Source organism: Eretmochelys imbricata, chromosome 1 (assembly GCF_965152235.1).
Source record: "Eretmochelys imbricata isolate rEreImb1 chromosome 1, rEreImb1.hap1, whole genome shotgun sequence".
Lineage (NCBI taxonomy): Eukaryota > Metazoa > Chordata > Testudines > Cheloniidae > Eretmochelys > Eretmochelys imbricata.
In genome coordinates this window covers 250,057,725-250,085,618 of record NC_135572.1, presented here as the reverse complement: position 1 = coordinate 250,085,618, position 27,894 = coordinate 250,057,725, and the positions used below count along the sequence as shown (strand labels likewise).

General features: G+C 45.3%; 1 protein-coding gene across 7 annotated transcripts in view; it reads left to right on the top strand.

Moving 5' to 3' along the window:
- ERC1 (ELKS/RAB6-interacting/CAST family member 1) overlaps positions 1-27,894 on the top strand; it is a 545,338-nt gene that overhangs the window by 99,112 nt on the left and 418,332 nt on the right. For all 7 annotated transcript variants that reach the window (XM_077827362.1, XM_077827360.1, XM_077827359.1 and 4 more), the window contains one exon: positions 5,052-5,468. In XM_077827362.1, the coding sequence (XP_077683488.1) occupies positions 5,052-5,468 (417 nt within the window). The remainder of the gene's footprint in view (positions 1-5,051; positions 5,469-27,894) is intronic.

The following is a 27,894-nucleotide window of genomic DNA, read 5'->3' as shown; positions in this document are numbered from 1 at the left end:
GATGCCCCCTTTCTGTTGGTTGCTCACACTGCATTCCCCCTCACTCTCCAGGACTCTCAGTGCTCCTTCTTTGTGATTCAGCTCTTTGGAAGATCGATGCCCCTGAAGGGTAGGCCTATACAATGAAGTCCCACTGGATCACCTGTTTGTATGCTGTTCCAGACAGTCTTTCACTCCAAGGCTAGGTCCTGTGCCACTTTCCCAGCAGCTGGGAGGAAACCTGGAGTCGCCCACTACTATGTACTCCAGCCTAGGGACCCTATATCCAGCAACTATAGTCTGCTTGCTCCCAGACTCTGTTGTTGTTTCACTGGACTCCTTCCTTGCTCCCTTTTTTATCTTCTGTTCCACCACCCTTGGTTTGCTGACCCTCCCAGGGGACTACTTCCCCTATTTGACATCATGGCAGACACTGTAGCCCTGAACAAACCTCCCTTCTCCCAGGGAGCAACTACAGACTACTTCCCCTGCAGCCCCTTTCTGTTCTCAGCTTCATCCTTTTATACAAGCCTAGCTTGCTCCCTTCCAGGTGAACTTCATCTTCCATTAGGCATTTTTGATTCCAGGCTGTGCTCCAAGTGCAGCATAAGAGGTTAATTGACCGAATTTAACCTGCTGTGTCTTGTGTGGCGTGGACATCCCATCACACCTTGATAAACCTAGTTTGCTATCGTTTATATAGTATTTTTCTGTCCATTTTCCTTTTTCCCTTTAAGCTTTCTGTGCTCTATTGATCATAAAGGTACATGTACAAGCTACAGAGAGTACAAAGGTAACTCAGTCTTTCCCAGTACTTAGCATTTTGCATCTAGAGAGTTCATAGAGAGTAGCTTGGTCATTGAACAGAGCCGCAGAGAACCACAAAAAACTTGTGTGTCATCCTGGTGATGTACTGGCATCTACATGTCATTAATCTGTCACAGTAAATAATTAGTTGTGTCATATATTGACAATCATCAAGACACAGTATTATGTAACATTGGCATGGTTTTCCCCTTGCTGCTGGGATAGGCAAGGAACTCCTTCCTCCCTTCTGGCTGCTAAAAAGTCTTCCTCCTCATCTTCTTGACTGCTTGGCGGGGGAAGGGGTGTATCGCCTCTTTCTACCTTGACCTGACCTGGCTGCTGAGACAGAAGGAAGATGATGTCTGTTGCTCTCTTTCTATTTTAGTCACACTTTCCTTCAACAGGAGGGAAGTCACACTAGGGCTTGCCACACCACCAGTTCATTTATCTCAGTGCTTTTGGAACTGCATTGAATACACTGAGCAACATAGTATGCTTTTGTGATAGTGCTTTTCTTTCTATAGGGTTTTGATCAGACCCAGAGGTTCAGAGTTTTGTATGCCAGCACATCAAGAACTGAATGAGTTATATCAGCTTTGAGTTGACTATCCCGCTAAGACTTGCAGGGTAATCACTTGCATTTCCGCTCAAAGATTCTCTCTCTACCTTTTCATCTGCAGAGGGCTAACTCACTAAAGAGGGAATTTTTCATGTTCAGTGACATCTAAAGACACTGTCAAGTACTGTAGGTTTCAATTTTTACCTACTCTTAAAATTGAGATTTGTTAACAATATGTTAAAAACTACAGCATCTTCTTCATGGAAACTGAAAGTATTGAGTGTTAAAAATATTAAAGGCATTAAAAAATAGTCTTACATTTATTTTGAGATCATGTGAGACACTTGCAATGAGCTCTTTCAAGCTTGTGTGAGGTTTCAAATGAATTCAGGATCTGAAACTAGGCTTAGCTTTTCAGTGGCCAATATTAGGTGGATTTATAAATAATATGTTCCCTTTCTTTCCCAAGGAATTGCAGTGATTAAAGAATGCAGGCAGAGAAGTGGATGAGAAACAGTGGTAAAACTCAGTTTATGAGGGAAGTGAGTATGTCCTATTTAAAATGTAGAAGAACAGTATGCCCACCCAAAGAACCACCTTATAGTTCATACCAATAGGGCACTGTTCCATTGGTATCAGAAACAGAAAAGCAGCCTATTAGCCAGCAGACAAAAGAACTCGAGAGCAATAATATACTGGGAAGAAGAGCGTATCAATTTTCCTGCATCTTAATTTACTGCTACACTGCATACTATCTTTTTTTTCTTCAGTTAAGTAGTTCAGAGTACGTAATTGTAAGCAGTAATTCATAAACCTATTGCTGATCTCTTATTTGCAAACTATTTAGCTCTTCTTTCTTCCTAGGAAACATACTTTGACTACATTTGCAAGTTACTGACCCTTCCACGGGGTACAGCATAACTCTGTTGTCCTCACCCATGAATCTGAAATGACAGGAATCCCATAAGTGCTGCTTCTATTAGCATCAACATTTTTCTCTTTAACTATTACCCTATTTGAACTACTTAAAATAGCTTTCAGTTTCTCAGCTCAGATGTTGATTGTTTGCATCTGTGGAAAATCATTCATGCTGAATTTGGGGAGATGTTTTCCTGGGGTACAGCTTTGCCTGAGACATGATCCTACATCAATTAGATTATAAAAATTCAAGTCTAGGAAGTTTGTTGTGGTGACTTCTTTTTAGTTAGGGTTATAAATAGCCTAAGACTGATTCTGTGGCAGTACAGGAAGCCACTCTGCTGTTCTAATGCATGTGTCGGCAATTCAGAGGAAGCTGCTTCTCCTGCCTTCCTGGAGGGAGGAAAGTGACAGAGTGGGGGCGAGGCCAGTGTAGATACATGTGAAATATGGATGTTAAGCAGACCATGCTCTGTGGTTGAAATGGGATGAGTATAGTTTCCCAAATAAAGATAAGTTCCATTTTGGTGTATAGACTGGCTACCTTAGATATTTGCACTGAGCTTAGTGGAGCACTTTCCAATTGTTTGGTGCAAATTCTCTTGTTAGCAGTGCAGCCCCATTGGTATTGCAGTGGTGTAAATTAGGAGAATGTGAATGAATGAAATTCGTTTTTACAATTTAGTCTGCATGGATGAGTTGGATAAACTGTAGTAGTTTGGCTGCCCGCCTTCCTCCTCATTCACATAACATGCTTGCTGTTGCTCTTCTGAGCTTTAAAGTGTGGAGGTGTAATGACATTTTTGTCTGGAATGCAGCTTGGAGAAGTGGCACTGGCAATTGTTTCAAAGAAGATTGAAAGCTAAAAGTGCTTTACAATTCCAGGTTGTGGTGTGCTCAGCGCATAAGTTTTCTTCCATTTTGCAAGTAAATGAGTGGGTAGAAATTCAGATTATCACATACACTTTACCTTACAGCACACAACAAATAATGATCCATATTCAGGAATACACCTGTGTGAGAGATCCAGAACCATCATTATAACTTAAGTACTATTTTCTGCTGAACTGAAACAGTAACTGTCAAGTATCATAAAATTACAAATAGAAGAAAAGGTCAAATAAGCCTCAAAAGCTTGAGATAACTCCCTTTGGGGGAATAACGGGGCTTGGAGTGTTTGAGCTCTCACATAGTGAGGAAAGTAGTACCGAAATAGTTGTTTACAGCCCCACAAACTGCCTTCATACATCAGTCCCTACAATACCAGTAGCTGTTAAAACTACAAAGATAGACTAAATTCATGTGTTTATGAAGTAGCAAATATCTCTTACTCCCTGTTCCCTTTTTCATAGGAATATGCAACAAACAAATTACTGGAGGAATCCTACAGTCTCCTTGATTACATCTCCTGTGCATTATACATCTTGCAGTGAAACTCACTTTCTGTATTTAACTTTCAAATAGAAGGTCCCTTCCCGGAGTGGTTTATTTGGATTTTATTTAGATTATAAACTGCTGGGCTATTTTGCCTTCTGTACATCAGCCAGCCAAGAGATGACTCTCATGAAACCTGTCATTTCTAGTGCTTACACTATTGCTACCACTGGTTGCATCTGTGCTGTTTTTGGAAGTTGCTGTAATATAGGCACTTATTTTTCTAGTGTCGAATTCAATTCAGCTGGCCTGTTCAACGGCAAACTGAATGTTGTCAGTCCCTTTGCCTTTCCCAAGAAAAGAGGATAGTTTTGTGGTTGTCTCAGATTTGTCAGTCAGACCTCCTTTCTATTTTTACATCTTCTACAAACTTCCTGTCTTGCCTGGATATTATTTCATTCAGTGCCTTGTTTTTTTCTCTGTAAATGGAAATAATGCATACCAGCTCACAGAGCAGGTACATCTACACAGCAAAACAAAAAAAAAACACTGAACCCCATGGAAGCAAGTCTCAGAGCTCGACTTGGATTCATGGTACTCACACGATGGGGCTAAAAATTACAGTGTAGACTTTCCCACTTGGGCTGGAGCCTGGACTCTGAGACATAGCTCCCTCACTGGATTTCAGAGCCCAGAACATCTACACTGCTATTTTTAGCCCCATAGCAGGAGCCCTACAAGCCTGAATCAGACCAGGCTTTGAGATTCTCTACCGTGTGTGTGTGTGTGTGTAGCTGCATTGTAATAGAGCGAATTGTTCTGCAGTCCTATGCTGACATCTTTTTAATAATAATGATTCTTGAGGGATGGGAAACAAAATGTAGAACTAACTTTTTTAAATAATTTGATATTGCTTGTTCATGATCTACCACAGTGTTTCCTCCCTCACTCTATTAGAAGGTCAGCACTAACAACCAGTGTCTCTTTACTCCTTGTTTGCTTGCTGATGTCCACAAGGAATTGCTCTACTTCTTGGACCTTTGATGCTGAAATGAGATGAACTGAGAATAACAGATTAGCGAAGTGTTCACTTATACTTTTCAGTATACTAATTTTTCCTGGTAATACTCTTCCATTCTGGACATTGACTTGCACAGGTGGGTGGAGATAGGGGAATTACATGTAAGAGGATCTTTCTCCGTCATTCAGGGCCTTACAATATGCAGCTCAATAACTCCCCAACCCCACACCCCCAAAGTTGGGGAAATTATAGTTATCTGCTGTCAAAAATGTTGAGTGTTGGCAGCTTTTGTGTATTCCTTCTGACTGATCGGTCAAGAGGATTCAAGCAGCCCATGTATTTACAATTTTTCACTAAGGAAGGGAATTCACTGATTTAGTTTTCTGCTTCCAGCACATGCAGATGACGATCCAGGCTCTCCAGGATGAGCTTCGGATCCAGCGGGACCTGAACCAGCTGTTCCAGCAGGACAGCAGCAGTAGAGCCAGTGAACCATTTGTGGCAGAGCTGACAGAGGAGAACTTCCAACGGCTTCATGCAGAGCATGAGCGCCAAGCCAAGGAACTTTTCCTGCTGCGCAAAACCTTAGAAGAGATGGAACTGCGCATTGAGACTCAGAAGCAGACCTTAAATGCCCGTGATGAGTCCATCAAAAAGCTGCTGGAGATGTTGCAGAGTAAAGGACTGTCTTCAAAAGCCACAGAGGAGGATCATGAGCGGACAAGACGGTTGGCTGAAGCAGAGATGCATGTCCACCACCTGGAGAGCCTGCTGGAACAGAAGGAGAAGGAAAACAATATGCTGAGAGAGGTGAGTGACTCAGACATTAGCTTATCTCAAAAATAATTCATTCCATGAGCGATCTTCCTGTCCCTGCTTTCCAGCGTTAATCTCTGCTAATTCATGCTTGTATACCTTCCATTCCTTTTCTGATATTCACCCTTTCACCACTGTGGGATCAGCATTTCCCATCATGGATAGGCTGCAGATTAAAAAATAATCTGATGGAGTTTGTCCCCTAAATTAAAACTTCTCAGTGGTTTCTCTTGTTTGTTTTTGTGTCCTGTCCCCCCGCCCCGTCCCCTCCCAGCTCTTGTTTGCCTTTACTCCCCACATGAAGCTGTGGAAGTTCACTATCACGGGAATGTAACGTTCATTCAACTTTTTTTTTTTTTTTTTTTTAAATTGAGAGCAAACATCTACCTGTATTTGGGAAAGCACTGAGAGAAATCTTGGCAGCATTAATGGATGATCACTCTACAGTTTCCATGGAAACAGTTGACTTGCTGTGAAGGGTTTTTGTGATAAAAACATTAGCTACCTCAGATGCACAGCCAAAAAAGGTTATTTAAAGGAACACAGTTGCAAAAATTTATAACAAAACAGTACTTAGATATGTATTCTATATTGTGGACATATGATGACAAGCATTCTTAAGTATAAATCACCCACAACCAGTTATAATGAAATCTATACTAGTCCTTTAAACAGTACTTATCTATCTTAGAGAAATACATGAAAATCAGCAATGTGCATCCCTCAGTCTGCAGCCAGCGTCATTAAATTTCTTGTCACTGTATTTCCCCTATTACCTGTAGATAATGTAACAGGTAACTCTGAAAATGCTGGCATTTTCCTGTTGATACATGGATTCAACAAAGGCAAAGTTTTCCAAAAAGTTAGGGTTGCAGAATTATCATGATGGCACATAAAAATTTGGTAACTGAACATACAGTGACAAAGCTCTGTCCTTGCCTCCGTGGGTCCCATGTTTTCTGGTGGATTTCGCTAGCCTCAGAGGCTCACTGTGACCCTCCACATAACCCTTCTTTCTCCAGAGACAAGGGTCACAGTCTACTGAGCCATTTTCATCATAAGCCAGCAAGGGAGGTGAGGAGAAGTTATCCTTCCTTGCACAGTCTCTGTTGTCTCCCAGTCTCAGTGATTAATCAGGGGGCAAAGGTGGGGGTGGAGCCCAGGCCCACCCTCTACTCCAGGCTCCAGCCCAGGGATCCTAATAGCATCAGCTAAGGTAGCTGCCCTTTTAGAAACATGACATGTACAATTCCCTGGGCTACTTCCCCCACAGCAGCCCTCACTTCCTCAAGCTCCACTTCACCCTTACCTCAGGGCCTCCTTCCTTGTGCCTGATATGGTGTGTACTACTCAGCCTCTCCAATAGCACAACTTCCTTCCACAGCTCCTGACATGCACACCCACCTGCCTGACTGGGAGGCTTTTAACTAGTTTCAGCCAGCCCCTGATTGGCTTCAGGTGTCCCAATCAACCTAGCCTTCTCCCTGCCTTCTGGAAAGTTCTTAATTGGCCACAGGTGTCTTAATTGACCGGGAGCAGCTTCCATTTCACTTAACCTGGAGCTAATATATCTATCTCCCACTACTTTTCTATAGCCATCTCGCCTTGCCCCATCACAATACATATAACTAGGTTCATAATCTCAAATCAATGAAGGCTACACTCAGAAGGACCTCAAGACTTCTGGAATATGTTGCTCAAATAGTTTCACTTTTGTTTCTACTGCCTGTCCCTCCCTTCTCACAATTCTCTCCAGACTTCTTCTCCTTGTCCAGATCTATTCCGCCCTCAATAATCTTCTGTTCATTGAACTTTTTGAAACTTTGCACTTTTAGAGAGAGGTAAGGGAGTGACTCAGTATACACAAATTTGCATATGGACAATAGGGTTGAGGTCTGTTATTTCTCATCTCTCTATTTTATTTATTTAAAAACATTTTTGCTGTTAACAAGCATGTCATCTCTGGAGACAGAAATCCACAGTTTGAGAACTGCAAAATTAAGCATCTCTTAATTTTAATTATTATTCTAGACTGAGCACTGAGTCCTATTGGGTAGATAGAAAGATTAACCTAAATAATCTATACAGAAAATTGGGTCCCTAATCCATGAACTATTGGAACTTATTTACAAAATTTTTCTTAAACATTACATGAGTATATTGTCTCATACTATAGAATTAGAATTTATAATCCTTATTCCATGATGAGATATATTTGAGCTATAATGTATCTTAATTAAAACGATCTTTAGATGCTTTATGAGGAAAAATCCTATTTTATAAAAAAAAAATCCGATTTAAATAAAAAAAAATCCAATTTTTAATTTTTTTAAAAAAGTGGTGTGACCGTGGGGGAAAGAGGGGGGATTTGTAAAGCTGTTCTAAGGAAGTTATAGGATTGCCACCTCACTTCTGTGCTGCCTTCAGAGCCCAGGTCTGAAGACAGAAGCTGCAGAGCTTCCTGGAGGTGAAGGTGAGTTTGATTTTGCCCTGCTGCTGGGAGCACCCCAGCCAGGGGCTCCTAGCTGCTCGTCCTGGCTGGCTGGGAGGGACAGGATTTGCTCTTCCCCTTGAAGAGGCCACTCTTGACGGGAGATGAGACCCAGCTCTGGGTACTTTCCCTGGCTGCAGGAAGCTCTGCAGCTGGGCAGCACCCCTGGAGCTTCCTGTAGCTGGAGGAGATTCCCGGAGGTGGGTCTGATCTCCCCTGTGCTCCTGGGAGTGCCCAACCTAGACCTCACCCACTGTAACTTGAGATCATTGCTCCTTGTTCTGTCATCTGCCACCACTGAGAACAGCCTAGCTCCATCGTCTTTGGAACCCACCTACAGGTAGTTGGTAATTGCTATCAAATTCCCCCTCACTCTTCTCTTCTGCAGACTAAATAAGCCCAGTTCCCTCAACCTCTTCTCATAAATCATGTGCCCCAGCCTCCTAATCATTTTCGTTGCCCTCTGCTGGACTCTCTCCAATTTGACCACATCCTTTCTGTAGTGGGCGGCCCAAAACTGGACACAGTACTCCAGATGTGGCCTTACCAGTGCTGAATAGAGTGGAATAATCACTTTCCTCGATCTGCTGGCAGTGCGCCTACTAATGCAGCCCAATATGCTGTTAGCCTTCTTGGCAACAAGGGTACACTTTTGACTCATATCTTGCTCCTTGTCCACTGTAACCCCTAGGTCCTTTTCTGTCGCTTAGCCATTTGGTCCCCAGCCTGTAGCAATGCATGGGATTCTTCGTCCTAAGTGCAGGATTCTGCACTTGTCCTTGTTGAACCTCATCAGATTTCTTTTGGCCCAGTCCTCCAATTTGTCTAGGTCACTGTGGACCCTATCCCTACCGTCCAGCATATCTACCTCTCCCCACAGCTTAGTGTCATCTGCGAACTTGCTGAGAGTGCATCCCATCATCCAGATCATTAATGAAGATGTTGAACAAAACTGGCCCCAGGACCGACCCCTGGGGCACTTTGCTTGATACTGGCTGCCAACTAGACATCGAGCTGTTGATCGTTATCCACAGAGCCCGACGATCTAGCCAGTTTTCGATCTACCTTAAGTCCATTCATCCAATCCATACTTCTTTAACTTGCTGGCAAGAATACTGTGGGAGGTCGTATCAAAAGCTTTGTTAAAGTCAAGGTATACCATGTCCACCGTTTTCCCTATATCCACAAAGCCAGTTATCTCATCATAGAAGGCAATCAGGTTGGTCAGGCATGACTTGCCCTTGATGAGTCAGTGTTGACTATTTTAATCACCTTCCTCTACTCCAAGTGCTTCCACCTGGATTCGTAGAGAACCTGCTCCATGATTTTTCTGGGTGCTGAGGTGAAGCTGACCTGTCTGTAGTTCCTCTTATTCTCCATCTTCCCTTTTAAAAAGATGGGCACTATATTTGCCTTTTTCCAATTGCCATGAGTTTTCAAAGATAATGGCCAATGGCTCTGCAATCACATTAGCCAACTCCCTCACCACCCTCGGATGCATTGCATCCAGCCCCATGGACTTTTGTATATCCAGCTTTTCTAAATTGTCCTTAACCTGTTCTTTCACCACTGAGGGCTGCTCCACTCCTCCCCATACTGTGGTGTCCAGTGAAGACTGAGGGGAAAAAAAAAAAGCATTGAGTACTTCAACTTTCTCCACATCATCTGTCGCTAGGTTGCTTCCCCATTTCAGTAAGGTCTCACACTTTCCCTGACCACCTCCTGCTTGCTAACATACCTGTAGAAACCCTTCTTGTTACCCTTCACATCCCTTGCTAGCTGCAACTCCAGTTCAGCTTTGGCCTTCCTGTTTACACCCCTGCATGCTCAAAGAATATTTTTATACTTCTCCATAGTCATCTGTCCAAGTTTCCACTTCTTGTAAGCTTCCTTTTTGTGTTTAAGCTCACCAAAGATTTCTCTGTTAGGGCAAGCTGGTTGCCTGCCAAATTTGTTGTTCTTTCTGCACATCGGGATGGTTTGTTCCTGCGCCCTCAGTAAGGCTTCTTTAAAATACATCCAGCTCTCCTGGACTCCTTTCCCCTTCATATTAGCCTTCCAGAGGATCCTGCCCATCAGCTCCCTGAGGGAGTCAAAGATCAGACCCACCTCCACCTCCGGAAGCCTCCTCTGGCTGCAGGAAGCTCCAGTGCTATTTCCCAGCCCTGGAGCTTCCTAGAGTAGAGGGAATTACCTGGCGGTGGGTCTGATCTCCCCCTGAGAATGGCCGTGTAGGGGAAGAACAAATCTTGTCCCTCCCCAGCCTAGCCGGGACTAGCAGCTACGAGCCTCCTGCTGGGGCGCTCACAGCAGCACAGGGGAGATTGGATTTCACGGAGAAGGACTTATTTCACGGTCTGTGACACGTTTTTCTCAGCTGTGAAATTGGTAGGGCCCTACTAATATATAATTGTCACTTCTAAATACTTATCAATCTTATACTTCTAGAATCCTAAAATTTAAATCTGTTTAGCATACAAAGATTATATGTGATATCACATGTTAATCTTGACATCACACAAGAAATGAATGATAAAATGAACTAGTAGGCTACAATTGCTTAATGGAAAATAGGTCTTGTCAAACAGACCTTATTTCATTTTTTTTTTTTTAATTTTTTTTTTGAGATTGCAAGTTTGGTTGGTAAAGGTGACTGTATAGATATAATATATCTCGTCTTTTGTAAGGCATTTGACTAGTTTCCACATGACATTCTGAGTAAAAAGTTAATACTGTATGGTACCAATGAAGTACACATTAAATGGGCAAAGGATTGGCTAACTGATAGATCTCAAAAAGTAGTTGTTAATGGGGAATTTTCATTGAATGGGAATGTTTCTAGTGGAGTTCCACAAGGATCTGTTTTAGGCCTGATATTATTTAACACTTTCATCAATGGTCTAGAAGAAAATATAACATCATTGCTGATAAAATTTATAAATGGCAAAAAGATTGGTGGAGTGGTAAATAATAAGCATAGGGCAGTTATATAAAGCAAACTGGATCACGTAGTACGCCGGGCCCAATCAAATAGGCATTTTAGTACAACCCAATGCAATGTCATACATCTAGGAAAAAGATTTGCATTTAGTACAAATGCAAATCTCCAAGGTACCTTGGAGAGATGAGTACTCCTAAGCGTTTACTATTATTACTCTTGGATGAATTCTGCACCACTCTGTGGGTGCAGAATTCATATCATCCACAGATTTCTTTACTCCCTGCAGAAAAATGGGGAAGCAAAGAAATCTTTGGGTGAGATGCATCCCTTCCCTGGCAGCCTAGGCTTGTCTGTTCGAGTGCCGGGAGCAGCCAGCAGAGATGTAAATCACCACAGGGGGTAGGGCTGGGCGTGTGTGCGTGGAGACACATTAATCACCACCAGGGGGCGGGGTTGGTTGGGCATGCATGGGCACAAGAGAGACTCTGTCCATCTAGCTCACCCAGAGTGGAGGGATAGGGCTTCTGGTTGTTCAGAGGTAGGTGTGAGGCAGGCTCTGTCCCCTCAGGCAGAAAAGAAATGTAGCAGCCTGCCTACATAGTTGTTAATGTTCCTATTCATCAATGAAGTGAGCTGTAGCTCACGAAAGCTTATGCTCAAATAAATTGGTTAGTCTCTAAGGTGCCATAAGTACTCCTTTTCTTTTTGCAGAAATTAATGTTGTGTATGCAGAATTTCCTCCCTCCCCCGAAATGGGATGCAGAGTTGCTGGCTGCCACTAGGGGCTGCTGCACCAGACAGAGCCCAGCTCACAAATAGAAAACACTGCTGCGGGGAGGGGGAGGAAACTGGCGGGTTCCCAGCAGCTGCAGTTCTTGGCAGGCCCTGAGGGAGGGCGATGGCGGTGCACAGGAAACTCCATGCAAGCCTGGGGCCCAGCATAAGGCTGTTTCTTCTTCTGGATCGCTGGGCAGGGAGGGGATACCAATGTCTGGGCTGGGTCGGAGAGGGTCTGTGGCTGGACTGTGGGGGGGGGGGCCCTGCAGCTGGGTTCTGGGTGCGGGGAGAGGGTGCAGGTGCTTGGGCTAGGGGGGCCCCTGCAGCTGGGCTCTGGGGGGGGGCACAGCTGGCCTATGGGGGGGTGTAGGTGACTGTGGTGGAGTGCCACACAGCTGGGCTCTGGAAGAGTGGGGGCAGAGAAATACAATATATATGTGCTTTGTGGTCAAGTTGAAGTGGGGACCTTAACTTTTGCAAGTCCTGGATCTTCCCTCCACGCCCTCCCTACCCCCATTTTAACTATGTTGTATCAATGGATGTTTGGATTTAAAATTCCTATTTTAAAGGGGAAAAACTCCACCATACATAAGTGTGCATTTCAAGCAGTCACTTGTGTGATATGTACAAGAAATGTAACCGTGTCTCCAAAGTATGATTACTTTAACACCTGCGCGGCTTAAGTGCAATCTTAATGGCTCTGCTTCAGTGTTAATAGACAATTGAATTGATGTCTTGTAGTCAGCAGCAGAATGACTGGCTGAGAAGGAAGTCAGGGTGTACATCTGCTTTACAGTGTTCTGTTTCAAATTTCCCTGGCTTTCAAGGCCGCTGCACAATTTGGAACACCAAGTCCAACAGCTGTAGTATTTGAATTGAATGTGTTCTAATGACATATATAGACTATTGGGATGGGGGAGGAGTAAGTGGCTGAAGTCTCTCAACTGCTACCTCTTAACCTGTTCTTAAAATTGAAGATTCTACAAACTCTGCATATATGCACTAAATGCAATTTTAAATAGTCATAATAAATGTATATATAATTATATGTGGAGTTGATAGAACCACCAATAGTTAATGTTGCCTGACAGTTTCCATTACAGGACCCTGTTTTCATTTCCTTATGCCTTTGCCAAACTTTTCCAGAGGTCTGTCTTAAGCTGTTTTTAAGATTTAGCTAAAACAGTTCTGTCATTTTTGAGAATGAGGTTGGAGAAAAATATGTTTTGCTTATGTTACCAAAAAACAAACATCCCCCTTCTGTCTCTTTTTGAGAAGTTCTTGCACCTCCACAATTTGAAGCAGGGATTTGAAATTTGGGAGGAGAGTTGCTCTTGTGTTTAGAGTGAGCCTTTTTCTGTCCTGGTGAAAATGTACTGAAATTTGGCCATATAATTAGCCTCTGAAAACATCTCAGTTCACACAGGGTTAAAAGAGAATTGTCAGAGTGGGGCATCTAAATTCTCCGATTTGGTCTTACTGAGCATGCTTAATCCCCTCACAGCTCCTGTATGCCAACCAGACTGTACATGTTCCATCCCACAGCTTGGGCATGGGGTGGTGCTGAGCAGGATTTCCCTGTAATTACTCCTCCTGATTACTGGAGGCCTCAGGGAGATTCTTCCATGTGCTCTCCTTCTGTTGGCATCTTGTCAGTCAGGAGGAGGAGGAGAAAGCATTTGATCAGAAAGCTGAGAGAAGTTTGTGGTGGGGATGAGGTTTTTTGTTTGTTTTTGGGGTGGATTTTTTTTTTTTTTTGCATGAACCGAAGGTGGAAAGGGAGGTAGGAGCCAGAGAACTAGGGGATGTGGGGGTTGATTAGGAGCAGAGGTGGACTGAGATGGGAGATGGGGGGGGGAGGAGGTTTGAATAGGAGTTGAAGTGGGATGAGGGGACAGAAGATGGGGTAGTAGTAAGGAGGGCAGGAAGTGGGAGCACATGGGGCTGGCGTCACAGGGGAAAAGCTGTCTGAAACCAATAGAGAAAACTCTCCTCTAAAACAGTGCTCAGGAAATAAATCAGGGATGTGTAATGAATGAGGCAATAGTTTTAGGATCCCAGTCTTGTTTGTTGCAGAAGTTGGAAGATGTGTGTGGCGAATGAGGTAGGCAACTGCAGAAAGAGAATAGATTGTCTCATGGTTAAGGAAGTTAACTATCACGCTTGAGAACTGGATTCCATCCCTGCCTGTGCCACACAAGTCTTAGGTGATGCTGAGCAAATCACTTAAACCAAAATGTTCTAAATTGACGTTAATTGTATGTTGTTCATTTTTTAGGAACCTTGAGTCATCCAAGGCCAGATTTGCAAAGTAGTGAGTGTTCACAACTGCAACTGACATCCTTTGAAGATGTATTTTGAATATACAAAGTGCTATAAAAATGCTAAATGAAAAAATTAATAATTTTATATTCAGTGCTGGGGTTAGATGTTGTGCATTAAATAAAGGCCACAGAGTGAATGAAATGGATAAAAAGAAATATTGAATAACTGTCACTTCACTGAATGAGGTGTTACTCCTGTGGAAAAAATCCGAGTGAGATAATATAATGAAAGACTCCATCATAACACACATGCACAATAGGGCTGAATTAAGGTTGCCTGGACCACCTAAATTCTGGCATTCCCTAACTTTTCAGTGCTTGACTTTTTCCAACCTTACTGTTTTTAATTAGGTTGGTGTGTGTGTTTTTTTTCCTTTATGTAACATATAAAGTGTGCATATTTTGATGGTATCCTTTTCCCTCATCTTTCATATGTTGGTTGTCATCTGAGGTTGTAGGATCTCGGCAGAGCAGGAACAGTCTATGTTTGGAAAGTACCTATCACGTGGTAGATGCTACTGCAATACAAATAACCTTAGTTAGAACTAATATTTTTCATACTGAGCACTGGTACTGCTCCTTATTGAGGACTATTTACATGGCCGGTTATAGTTTAAATTTCAACTGTTTTTGACATTTTCTGGTCAGAAAATATATGGTCAGAATTTGTCAGCCCTTGGATGTTCCAGTGCACAAAGGGTACACTTCATCACAATTATATTTTAGACACAGTATTGTTGTTAAACTATATTAATTGCTCATCTTGATAATCAGCCGTAGGAATTAGTTATATTGATGTTTTCCTTCTAAGGAAGTGATGCTTCCTTGTCTACCTACTTGGCAAATTTACATGCCATACACAGCTGTCCAGTGACTGCTCTCTGTCTGAATGTGAAAGTTTACTAGAGATGGACCAAACATCAGAAGAGGAATGTAACTCTTCTCATAATATTCTACTAAATATGTCGTGTGAACCTTTCTTGGCTATTCCACTAATCAGATAGGATTTTGTTTTTTGAAAGTACATTTTGTTCATGATTTACCTTACATGAAAAACTGTCAGACCTTTGAGTCCTAGGTTATTCAGAGAGAAGCCATAGTGAGATCTAGTTTCAAGTGGTTATTAAAAATCCTCTGAGTTGATGCATGATAGATGTCAGGAACCATATGTTGTCTTGAAATAACACGGAACAGAAATTTTGATAATTGGGTCTTCAGTGTAGCAAAACATAGTAGAACAAAATCCACGATGGCTGGAAGTTGAAGCTAGACGTATACAGACAAGAAATAAGATGCATATTTTTAGCAGTGAGGATAATTAACCGTTGGAACTACTTACCAAGGGTTTCCATCACTGGAAAATTTTAAATCAAGTTTGTTTTTTCTAGGGCTGTCAAGCGATTAAAATCATTAATCACGATTAATCGCACTGTTAAACAATAATAGAATAGCATTTATTTAAATATTTTTGGATGTTTTCTATATTTTCAATATATTGATTTCAATTACAATATAGAATACAAAGTGTATAGTGCTCACTTTATATTTATTTTTGATTACAAATATTTGCAGTGTAAAAAAAAGTATTTTTTCAATTCACCTAATACAAGTAGTGTAGTGCAATCTCTTTATCATGAAAGTTGAACTTACAAATGTATAATTAGGTACAAAAAAAAACTGCATTCAAAAATAAAACAGTGTAAAACTTCAGAGCATACAAGTCCACTCAGTCCTACTTCAGCCAATTGCGCAGACAAACAAGTTTGGTTACAATTTGTAGGAGACAATGCTGCCCGCTTCTTGTTTACAATGTCACCTAAAAGTGAGAACAGGCATTTGCATAGCTCTATTGTAGCCGGTGTCACAAGATATTTACATGCCAGATGCACTAAAGATTCATATGTCCCTTTATACTTCAGCCACCATTCCAGAGGACATGCATCCATGTTGATGACAGGTTCTGCTCGATAACTATTCAAAGCAGAGCAGACAGACACACATGTTCATTTTCATTATCGGAGTCAGATGCCACCAGCAGAAGGGTGATTCTCTTTTGGTCTTTTGGGTTCTGTAGTTTCCGCATCTGAATGTTGCTCTTTTAAGACTTCTGAAAGCTCCATACCTCATCCCTCTCTGATTTTAGAACGCATTCAGATTCTTAAACCTTGGGTCAAGTGCTGTAGCTATCTTTACAAATCACACATTGATACCTTCTTTGTTTTGTCAAATCTGCAGTGAAAATGTTCTTAAAACGAACACGTGCTGGGTCATCATCCGAGACTGCTATAACATGAAATATATGGCAGAATTCAGGTAAAACAGAACAGGAGACATACAATTCTCCCCCCAAGGAGTTCAGTCACAAATTTAATTAATGCATTATTTTTTTAACGAGCATCATCAGCATGGAAGCATGTCCTCTGGAATGGTGGCTGAAGCATGAAGGGGCATGCGAATGTTTAGCACATCTGGCACGTAAATACTTTGCAGTGTTGGCTACAAAAGTGCCATGTGAACACCTGTTCTCACTTTCAGGTGACATTGTAAATAAGAAGCAGGCAGCATTATCTCCTGTAAATGTAAACAAACTTGTTCTTCGAGTGATTGCTCATGTGCCTTCCAGAGTAAGTGTGCGTGCTCACCAAGTGCACCAGTGCCAGAAGTTTTTCGCTTAGCAGTACCCGTAGTGGAGCGCCCCAGTGACCCCTGGAGTGGCGCCACCATGGTGTGGTATAAGGGGTGCTGAGCGCTCCCCGGCTCCCAGATCCTTCTTGCCGCTAGTGTCGGTGCATCGGAACTGCTGTGCTCCAGCTCTTCTCTGTAGCCTTTCCTGTTTGGACTGTTTAGTTCTGTATATCGTTAGTACCTGTAGTTTTAAAAGTAAAATAATAATATTAAAGTAGAAGAGCCTCTAATAACTGCTCCTGGCTTGGGGCTTGCCCCGTGCCCCGGGCTTTAAGTTGTGCGTCACTTGTAAACAGCCTATGCCCATAAGTGACCTGCACACTAGTTGTTTATGCTGTTTTGCAGAAACCCAAAATTTGCAGATCGTTTAAGCCCTGAACTAAGAAGCAATGGGATATATGGCTCTGAGCCATATTGATGGAGTAGGCCCTGACCCTGACACTGCTGCGCCGCTCCGAGTCAGCACCGAGCACCTTAATGTTGGTGTGTGGCAACCCAGCGGTGCCTTCCACCAGCCGGCACTGCTCCCCATCCACAGGACACTAAGAAGATGAAGAAGTGACCTTCTCCATCAAGATATCGGGATAAAGCTGGGGGCAAGCTTAGATCTGCACGGGACAGCTCTTGATCCCCATTGGACTCGCGGTCTCCGACTCATGTAGAGCAGCCCACTCTGAACTGGCCTCTGGACGCCAGTGGCCACATACAGGTACCCTCCACACCGGAGGCCCTTCAGGCAGCTCGAGACGTAAGGTCTGTTTCGGTACCAGCTGCACCGACCCCAGCAGCTCCCCAGTCCAGAGGCAAACTGGCACTCGGACCACTGCAGTCGTCACCTGGTCTGTACCGCTCATGGTCGCGGAAAGGATCCAGATGCTGCTCTTCGCTGAGTGACCACCCCGCTCGCAGCCCACACTGGTCTCCGCCTACCCCCACCCAATTGTCTGACTGGGTGTCGAGCAACAGGGACACGAGGCACCACTCCGCATCTAGGGAGCGCAGGCCTCAAGGTCAGAGCACGTACCTCCGGGACCGATGTCACCGGAGGTCGCCAACTCCGAGAAGCTGCTGTAGCCCCTTGCAGTTCCAATGTCAATGCCGCTTGCGGTTTTCATCCCGGTTGAGGTCCTTGGCATGGCACTGCTCCCGCAGCCCCAGGCATAGATTGCTGGCAACCAGCTACAGCAGATCCACCCAATGGCACCATTCGCAGAGCAGCTACTACAGATGGTACTCCCGCTCCTTTACACGGGGCTCGTGGTCTCAGGCCTGGCACCGCTACTCATCCCCATCCTTGGATAGCGGTCATTCGTGCATCAGCCCAGCCGCCCCTCAGAGCTGGCAGCCAGCGGACCAGATGAATCTGGCGGGGCAGCCTGCTCCAACGGTGCCGCAACACGTGCAATGGCACCAGGCTTCCTGGCCAGCGGCCTAGTACCAGTGGACCCCACAGGCCCCGACGCAGACCCCGCAGGTGGCTCGCTTGGTAGCCAAGGCCTCAGACCATCAGCCTCCCTCTCTCAGCCCCCCAGGAGGGGGTCAGTGGAGCGCTCCTCCCCGGCCCCTCATTCAGAAGGGGACCAGGCGCTGGGGACTGCAGCACCGGTGGGAAAGCAAAGTGCCGCGCCTCCATCCTCATCCTCCCCAGATGAGGCCATCACGGTGCCCCCTCCTTCTGTTCCCCAGGAGGACACAAAAGCCCACCAGGAGCTCCTGAAAAGCCTCAATTTACAGACTCAAGAGGTGGAGGAGCCATCAGACTCCCTCTTTGATGTCCTCTGAGCCACAGAGCCGGCGAGGGTGGCCCTCCCCGTCTATGAAGGGGTAGTGAAAATCTCCACTGCCCTATGGCAGACCCCATCTTCCTTGCCCCCCATCTCTAAGAGGGCAGAGTGGAAGTATTTCATGCCCACCAAGGGGCACGAATATCTCTATACTCACCCTGCCCCTAGTTTCCTGGTGGTCGAAGCAGTCAACCACAAGGAGTGCCAAGGCCAGCCCACTCCCATCCCTAAGAATAAGGACTCGAGGAGGCTAGACTTGTTTGGTAGGAAGCTTTATTCTTCTTCAAGCTTTCAACTGAGGGTGGCAAACCACCAAGACCTTCTGGGCAGATATGATTTTAACTTATGGAGCTCAATGCCAACGTTTACATACTCCCTCCAGGAACGTGATAGGAAGGAGTATAAGGCCCTGGTGGAGGAGGGCACCGCTGCTGCCAGAGCAGCCCTTCAGACAGCCTCGGACACAGTGGACACGGCAGCAAGAACCATGGCCTCTGCAGTGTCCATGAGGAGAGCATCATGGCTCCTGCTGTCCGGATTGTCCAGTGAGGCACAGAACTCCTTACAGGACCTGACGTTTGATGGCAAGGCCCTGTTTGCAGAACAAACGGACCTGAAGATACACGGTCTGAAGGACTTCCACACAACCTTAACGACTCTTGGCCCCTATGTCCCGGCCCCGGCCAGGACCAAATTCAAGACTCAGCAGGCCCCCAGCCAAGATACCCACTCCCGGCATGAACCTTCTTACAGGAAATCTAGAACCTATAGGAAATGTCCACAGTGGCAGTCTCAGTCCGCCTTCCAGCCTGGCCCCTCTAAGAGCAAGCAGGCGGGTAAGCGCCCATTTTGATGGGACGCCCAGGGATGACTTACCAGTCTGCACCAGGAATCCGCCCACCTATCCTTCTCCAACCGTCTTTACACATTCCTCCCACAGTGGTCTCTGCCGATCTCAGACCGCTGGGTCCTCAATACCATCTCCCAGGGCTATACTCTCCAATTTCTTCCTACCCCACCTACCCATCCCTCTTCAGGAACCCCTCTCACGAGAGCCTAGTCGAGGAAGAGGTGAGGTGGCTCCTTCACCGGGGAGCGGTGGAGGTGATGCCTGCGGAGTTCAGGTACAAAAGGTACTACTCCTGCTATTTCCTTATCCCGAAGGCCAAAGGGGGCCTCAGGTACATGGTAAAAGTCAAGTTCTGCATGGTCTCCCTGGCCTCCATTATTTCCTCCCTGGATCCCAGAGACTGGTACACTGCCCTCAATCTCCAAGATGCATACTTCCACATTCACATATTTGGGGGCCACAGGCATTTCCTCCGCTTCACAGTAGGACAGGAACACTACCAGTTCACCGTCCTCCCGTTTGGCCTCTTAGCGGCACCCAGAGTCTTCACAAAGTGTATGTCTTTGGTGGCAGCCTACCTCAGAAGTCGGGGGTGGGTCCAGATCTTCCCCTATCTCAAAGACTGGTTGGTCAAAGGCAGCTCCAGATCGCAGGTACAGGACCATGTAACACTTCTCCTGTCCACATGCACCAGACTGAGGCTGTTGGTAAACAACATAAAATCTACATTAGTACTGGTACAATGAATAGAGCTCATTGGCACAATTCTTGATGCAACATCGGCCAGAGCTCCCCTCCGCTAGACAGTTTCGAAACCTTGAGGGATCTCATCCGGAGATCACGAGGTTTCCTGTGACAACTGCCAGGGCGTGCCTCCAGCTCCTGGGTCACATGGCAGCATGCACATATGTGGTATGCTATGCCAGACTCAGAGTGCGACCCCTTCAGCTCTGGCTGGCCTCAACGTTCTCCCAGTCCAGAGACAGGCTGGACAAAGTCCTCATCGTGCCCAACGCTGTACTAGCCTCCCTCTGTTGGAGGACCACCCCGGAGAACGTGCTCCGAGGGGTCCAATTCAGGAGGTGCTCCCCAACCATAGAATTGGTGTCCGATGCATCAGACTTGGGGTGGGGAGCCCATGTGGGAGACCTCCAGACAGAGGTGAAAGTAAGCTGGTCCAGTCTGGTACGACGTACCGGACTGGCTTCCCCAGGCTGGCGATTTAAAGGGCCCAAGGCTCCCTGCAGTGGCTGGAGCCTTGGGCCCTTTAAATCACCTCCCAAGCACCGCTGCTGGAGCCCTGGGGTAGCGGTGGCAGGGCTCCAGCGGTGATTTAAAGGGCCCGGGGCTCTGGCCACTGCTGGGAGCCCCAGGCCCTTTAAATCACGGCCCAAGCCCTGCCGCCGCTACCCCGGGGCTCTGGCAGCTGGGCTCGGACAGCGATTTAAAGGACCCAGGGCTCTGCTGTGGTAGCAGTGGCTGGAGCCCTGGGCCCTTTAAATCACCCCTGAGCCCCGAGGCTCCCAGCTGCCTCTGCAGCTGGAACTCCAGGGGTGATTTAAAGGCCCTGGGGCTCCCAGCCGCAGCCAGGAGCCCCGGGGCCTTTAAATCTTTAAAGTCCCCACCTCTTCTGGTTGAGGCCACGCCGCCGCTCAGGACTCGGGTGTACAGGTAAGTCCTTTAAGTTACTTTCACCCCTGCCTCCAGACTCAAGGCTTGTGGTCTGTGCAGAAACTAGGCCTGCACATAAATGTCAAAGAGCTCTGAGCAGTCCATCTGGCCTGTGTGGCTTTTCGCTCGTGTGTTGCAGGCAGGGTAATCAAAGTTCTCACGGACAACACAGCCTTGATTCTCTACATCAAGAGGCAAGGTGAAGCCCGCTCCACAGCCCTCTGCCAGGAAGCCCTTCGGCTGTGGGACTTCTGCATTGCTCACAATATCAACTTGGAAGCCCACCACTTTCTGGACATCCGGAATTCTCGAGCGAATCCCCTGAGCTGGGACTTCTTCTCCCAGCATGAGTGGTCGCTGCACCCGGGGGTGGCTCACATGATCTTCCAAACGTGGGGCACTCCCCAAGTGGACCTCTTTGTGATCAGGTTTTGTTCCAGGAGGGGCCTGGGCAAGGGCATGATTTCCGACGTCTTCCTTCTGTCCTGGTTGGGCCAGCTGCTATATGCCTTTCCCCCAATTCTGTTGATCAGCAAGGTCCTCGGAAAAAAGGCAAACAAGGCTCACATCCTCATGATTGCCCTGGCATGACCCAGACAACACTGGCATGGGACTCTGACGGACCTGTCCGTTGCACGCCCCCTTCTCCCCACCCCCCCCCCCCCATGCCCACGGCCACTGCCAGCTCACCCAGACCTCCTCTCAGGAACAAGGTCACCTCCTCCACCCCAACCTTGCAGCCCTCGACGTCATGGCATGGTTGCTCAATGGTTAGACCAAGAGGAAAGGACCTGCTTGGAGGGCGTCTAGCGAGTCCTCCTGGAAAGCAGGAGGCCCTCCACGCATCAGGCCTACCTGGCAAAATGGTCAGGGTTCTCTTGATGGGCTGCTGATTGCAGCATCTCACCGGTGGCTGCTCCGCTCCAGCTAATACTGGATTACCCCTTCATCTCAGAGCCCAGGGTCTAGCACCCTTGTCTGACAAAGTGCATCTTGCAGCCATATCAGCCTTTCACCGCCTGTGCAAGGCCACACAGTATTTTTTCATGCCGTGACCAGTCGATTCCTTAAGGACTTGAAGCTCTTTTTTCCTTATGTTAGGCCCCTTGTTCCACAGTGGGACCTGAACTTGGTTCTGGCCAGGCTGACAGGGCCTCCATTTGAGCTGCTTGCTACATGCTTCTGGTTCCACCTTTCATGGAAAGTAGCATTTCTTGTGGCAATCATGTATTCTAGGAGGGTCTCGGAGCTCCGGGCCCTGACCCCCATATACGGTGTTTCACAGAGATAAGGTCCAGCTCCGCCCACACCCGTCGTTCCTCCCCAAGGTGTTCTCAGCCTATCATATGAGCCAGGACATTTTCCTTCCCCTACTCTGTCCAGAGCCACACGCGTCTAGTGGTGAGTGCCATCTTCACATGCTAGATGTGAGACGGGCCCTGGGTTTTTACCTGGAACGGACAAGACCATTCAGAAAGTCTACATAGCTGTTTATTGCCACGGATGAAGGGTCGGCCAATCTCCACTCAGCGGCTCTTCAGGTGGATTACTTCATGTATCCATACTTGTTACGACCTGGCAGGAGTTCCCCCGCCACCAGTTGTAAGAGCGCACTCAACAAGGGCACAAGCTTTATTGTCCGCCTTTCTTTTCTAGCTCACGTCTCTATACAGGATATTTGTAGAGCTGCAACATGGTCATCGGTGCACATGTTCACCTCACATTATGAGATCGTCTCCCAGACCAGGGAGGATGCCAGGTTTGGCAGGCAGTGCTCCGTCCTGAGTTTTCTGTGAACTCCTACCCACCTCCAACAGGTATAGCTTGGGAATCACCTACTATGGAATGCACATGAGCAATCACTCAAAGAAGAAAAGACAGTTACCTTTTCCGTAACTGGTGTTCTTTGAGATGTGTTGCTCATGTCCATTCCACATCCTGTCCTCCTTCCCCACTGTCAGAGTTTTCCAGCAAGAAGGAACCGCAGGTGGGGGGGAGCATGCAGCGCCCCTTTTACTGCGCCATGGTGGCGCCACTCCAGGGGTCGCTAGGGGCACTCCCCTATGGGTACTGCTAAGGGAAAAATTTCCGGCACCGATGCACATGATGAGCATGCACACCTACTGTGGAATGGTCATGAACAACACATCTCGAAGAACACCAGTTACGGAAGAGGTAACTGTCTTTTTGTCTGAGGAAAAACATCCAAATATTTAATAAATTTCAATTGGTATTCTGTTTAACGGTGTGATTAATCACTATTAATTTTTTTGAGTTAATCGCGTGAGTTAACTGGGATTAAGCAACAGCCCTATTTTTTTCTAAAAGATATATGCTCTGGCTCAACCACAATTACTGGACTTGAAGCAGTAATTAATTCTATGGACTCTGTTATGCAGGAGGTCAGACTAGATGAACCCAATAGTCCCATCTATCTGATTTTGCATAAATCATTGTATGGAAAACCTCAGTACAATGTGTGTTCCATTCAGAACACAGTTTTCTTAAATTTATTTTTAGTTTGTGGAGTTAACGTTTGTTAGAAGTATTATTAGGAATTAGTAAAAAGACATTCTGTTTGATTTTAGTAGGTACATATAGTACAATGACACAGTGGGTCACTGAGCTGGAGACTTAGTGCATCAGGAACTACAGCCATTTTACTCAGGAATGAGAGCATCCACAAGGGGGTTTACCATGCTTACTTATGCACAGGGACTTTATAGCTTTACTTGATTTACCGGAACTTTCCTGAGTGTCCCTGTATAAACAAGTCCTTTGAGCCTTGTGAGGCTCTGAGATGTACACATCTCACCTAGCTCTAATCTGTCCGGACTTCAGTAAAGCATCTGACATGGTACCTCATGGGAAATTATTAGTGAAGGTGGACAAGATAGGGATTAATACAGGAATTGTTAGGTGGGTAAGGATGAAATCAAACTGGAACAGGTACAGAGAAGGGGTACCAGAATAAGGGGAGTGGAGAGCCTGTTTTAGGAGAGGAGACTAAGAGAGCTTGGCTTGTGTTTAGCCTTAGCAGCATGAAGGCTAAGAGAGGCTGTGATTGCTCTCTCTAAATACATCACAGGGATAAATACCATGGAAGGAAAAGAGCTATTTAAGATAAAGGACAAAGTTGACACAAATAGATATAAACTGGACATGACTAAATTTAGGCTGGAAATTAGAAGAAGGTTTCTATCCCTCAGAGGAGTGAGGGTCTGGAACAGTTTTCCCCTAGGAGTAGTGGGGGCAAACAACCTAACTATCATTTTAAGATGAAGCTTGATAAATTTTATATACAGGATTATATGATGTGATTACTTTGTTCGAGGAAGTCCCTTCCAGTCCTATGCTCTTCAACCTTAATTTGTCCCCCTCTTGTGCATATGCATTATGATATAGTGTCTAATTACATGATCACATACTGTTTTTTTCCCCATAGGATGTCTCTGCCCCATTCGTTTATCAAGATGGATGGTACTTGGGTATGAGGCATCTGTTCAATATTTCTTTCTGTCTTCATCTCAGTGTGTGGTCCTATGTCTTGTTTACTGGTCACCATCCAACTCTGATCGTATATGAAATTATACATTTACATTGATGTTTTGTGGTGCTTGTCCACTGTAGCGTCTGAGTGCATCACAAATATTTAATGAATTTATCTTCATAATGCCTGTGAAAGATAAGAACATTATCCCTATTTTATAGATGAGGAGACTAAGACAAATACAAAGTGAGTAGCCTGATGGCACACAGTGCAAATGGCAGAGCCAGAATTAAAATTCAAGACTTCCAGTCGTGGACTCATTCCACCAGACTATACTGCCTTACTAGCAGACGTGCTGAGCATTCAGAGCTTCCATTGACTTCATTTTGAGTTGTGAGTGCTCAGCACTTTGCAAGTTAGGCCTCAGGTATCTCAGACTGGACAACCAGAAAATAAGGAACATGTAATTAGTGGCCACCAACCAAAATTTTGGCTTGTGAGTTGTCCAGTGTCCTATAAAAAATCAGTGGTAGAAGCAGGGTAAGAACAGATTTCTCCTGTGTGGCACTCCTCTCCCTTAATAGTAAATTCCAACTTCCTAGTATTATCAGTGGGGTGTAAACCATGAATCTTCAACACTGCAGGACATACTTCTACCATTTGAGCTACAGGACTTAGCCTTCTCCTGCTGGCTAACATAATTATCCTCTAAAAAGAAAAGGAGTACTTGTGGCACCTTAGAGACTAACAAATTTATTTGAGCATAAGCTTTCGTGAGCTACAGCTCACTTCATCGGATGCATTCCGTGGAAAATACAGTGGGGAGATTTATATACACAGAGAACATGAAACAATGGGTGTTACCATACACACTGTAACGAGAGTGATCACGTAAGGTGAGCTATTACCGCATGGCCCCACAATATGCCAACATTTTTATGGCTGACTTAGAACAACACTTCCTCAGCTCTCGTCCCCTAATGCCCCTACTCTACTTGCGCTACATTGATGACATCTTCATCATCTGGATCCATGGAAAAGAAGCCCTTGAGGAATTCCACCATGATTTCAACAATTTCCATCCCACCATCAACCTCAGCCTGGACCAGTCCACACAAGAGATCCACTTCCTGGACACTACGGTGCTAATAAGCGATGGTCACATAAACACCACCGTATACCGGAAACCTACTGACCGCTATTCCTACCTACATGCCTCCAGCTTTCATCCGACCACACCACACAATCCATTGTCTACAGCCAAGCTCTACGATACAACCTCATTTGCTCCAACCCCTCAGACAGAGACAGACTCCTAGAAGATCTCTATCAAGCATTCTTACAACTACAATACCCACCTGCTGAAGTGAAGAAACAGATTGACAGAGCCAGAAGAGTACCCAAAAGTCATCTACTACAGGACAGGCCCAACAAAGAAAATAACAGAACGCCACTAGCTGTCACCTTCAGCCCCCAACTAAAACCTCTCCAACGCATCATCGAGGATCTACAACCCATCACTCTTACAGATCTTGGGAGACAGGCCAGTCCTTGCTTACAGACAGCCTCCCAATGTGAAGCAAATACAACCACACATCACACAACAGAACCAGTAACCCAGGAACCTATCCTTGCAACAAAGCCCGTTGCCAACTGTGTCCACGTATCTATTCAGGGGACACCATCATAGGGCCTAATCATATCAGCCACACTATCAGAGGCTCATTCACCTGCACATCTACCAGTGTGATATATGCCATCATGTGCCAGCAATGCCCCTCTGCCATGTACATTGGTCAAACTGGACAGTCTCTATGTAAAAGAATAAATGGACACAAATCAGACGTCAAGAATTATAACATTCACAAACCAGTCGGAGAACACTTCAATCTCTTTGGTCACTCGATTACAGACCTAAAAGTGGCAATTCTTCAACAAAAAAACTTCAAAAACAGACTCCAAGGAAATTGGAAATGCTGAAATGGAATTAATTTGCAAACTGGATGCAATTAACTTAGGCTTGAATAAAGACTGGGAGTGGATGGGTCATTACACAAAGTAAAACTATTTCCCCATGTTTATTCCCCCTCCCCCCCCTCCCCCGTTCCTCAGACGTTCTTGTCAACTGCTGGAAATGGCCGACCTTGATTATCACTACAAAAGGTGTCCCCCCCCCCCGTCCCCCCCTACTGGTAATAGCTCACCTTACCTTATCACTCTTGTTACAGTGTGTATGGTAATGCCCATTGTTTCATGTTCTCTGTGTATATAAATGTCCCCACTGTATTTTCCACAGAATGCATCCGATGAAGTGAGCTGTAGTTCATGAAAGCTTATGCTCAAACAAATGTGTTAGTTTCTAAGGTGCCATAAGTACTCCTTTTCTTTTTGCGGATACAGACTAACACGGCTGCTGCTCTGAAACCTATAATTATCCTCTGTGAACTATTCGTAGGAAATAGTATGTGATCAGTGTATCAGTGTTCCCTTTTAACAGACAGCGTATCCAAGGACAAAGATAGGGCAGACACTTTCCGTGAGTCAATGTGGCTAAGACCATGGTATTTGGGTTTGATATATTAAAGAGCTGAGTTCTCTTCCCTTAACTATATAACCTCTCAGTGATTGCTTAATAAAGGACGTGAAAGGGTACAGAATTAACAACAGTCACCAGAAGTGAAGTTTAGAACTTATGCTCTCCTGGTTCCCTATTATTAATTTATTATTTGCCTTTTCTCTGATCCATGGTTTCTTGCCACACCCCTGCGGGGGGAGGGTAGAGATGGTGCTCCTGGCCACTGTGGTGTCTTGGAGCCCAGCCTGTCTGTCTCTGTTGGTCCACTGCTGCAACAGCAGCATCTAGATTGAGTCTCTGCTCCTGGGGGGTCTCAGTGCAGGCAATGCTGTAGCTGGGGCAGGGGAGCAAAATTAAACATTAATACTACACTCCAGAGATGGGAAATGGTGATTTTCAACACCTTATAGCTCAACAAAATCAGAGTGGAATTTTATAGGCTAAGCAAAAGGCTTCTCTATGCTGGTGGGAATTTTTCCTCTGCTAAAGAATGAAGTCCTATTGCAAATAATGTAGGTGTTAGAACTTCTCAAATAAAGGTTGCAAGATTTAAAGATAAAGATTGCTATCGGCATCCCCTCAAAGAAGCTGCTTTTATGGTGCGTTATTTGTTTTCTGCCATTTAGTCATTGTTGTCTTTATTCCAGTTTTTATATTCTTGGGGCAGGGACCATCTTTGCATATTTGGAAAGTACCTAGCACATAGTGGGTACTACTGGAATAAAAATAACATTCTGTACAATACAATTATTTGGCAGAGTCTCTGTATTTGCCCTTGGCTCTTCCAGGTCTCCCTCTTTCATTGAACATCTTGGAAAGATTTTTTTTCTTT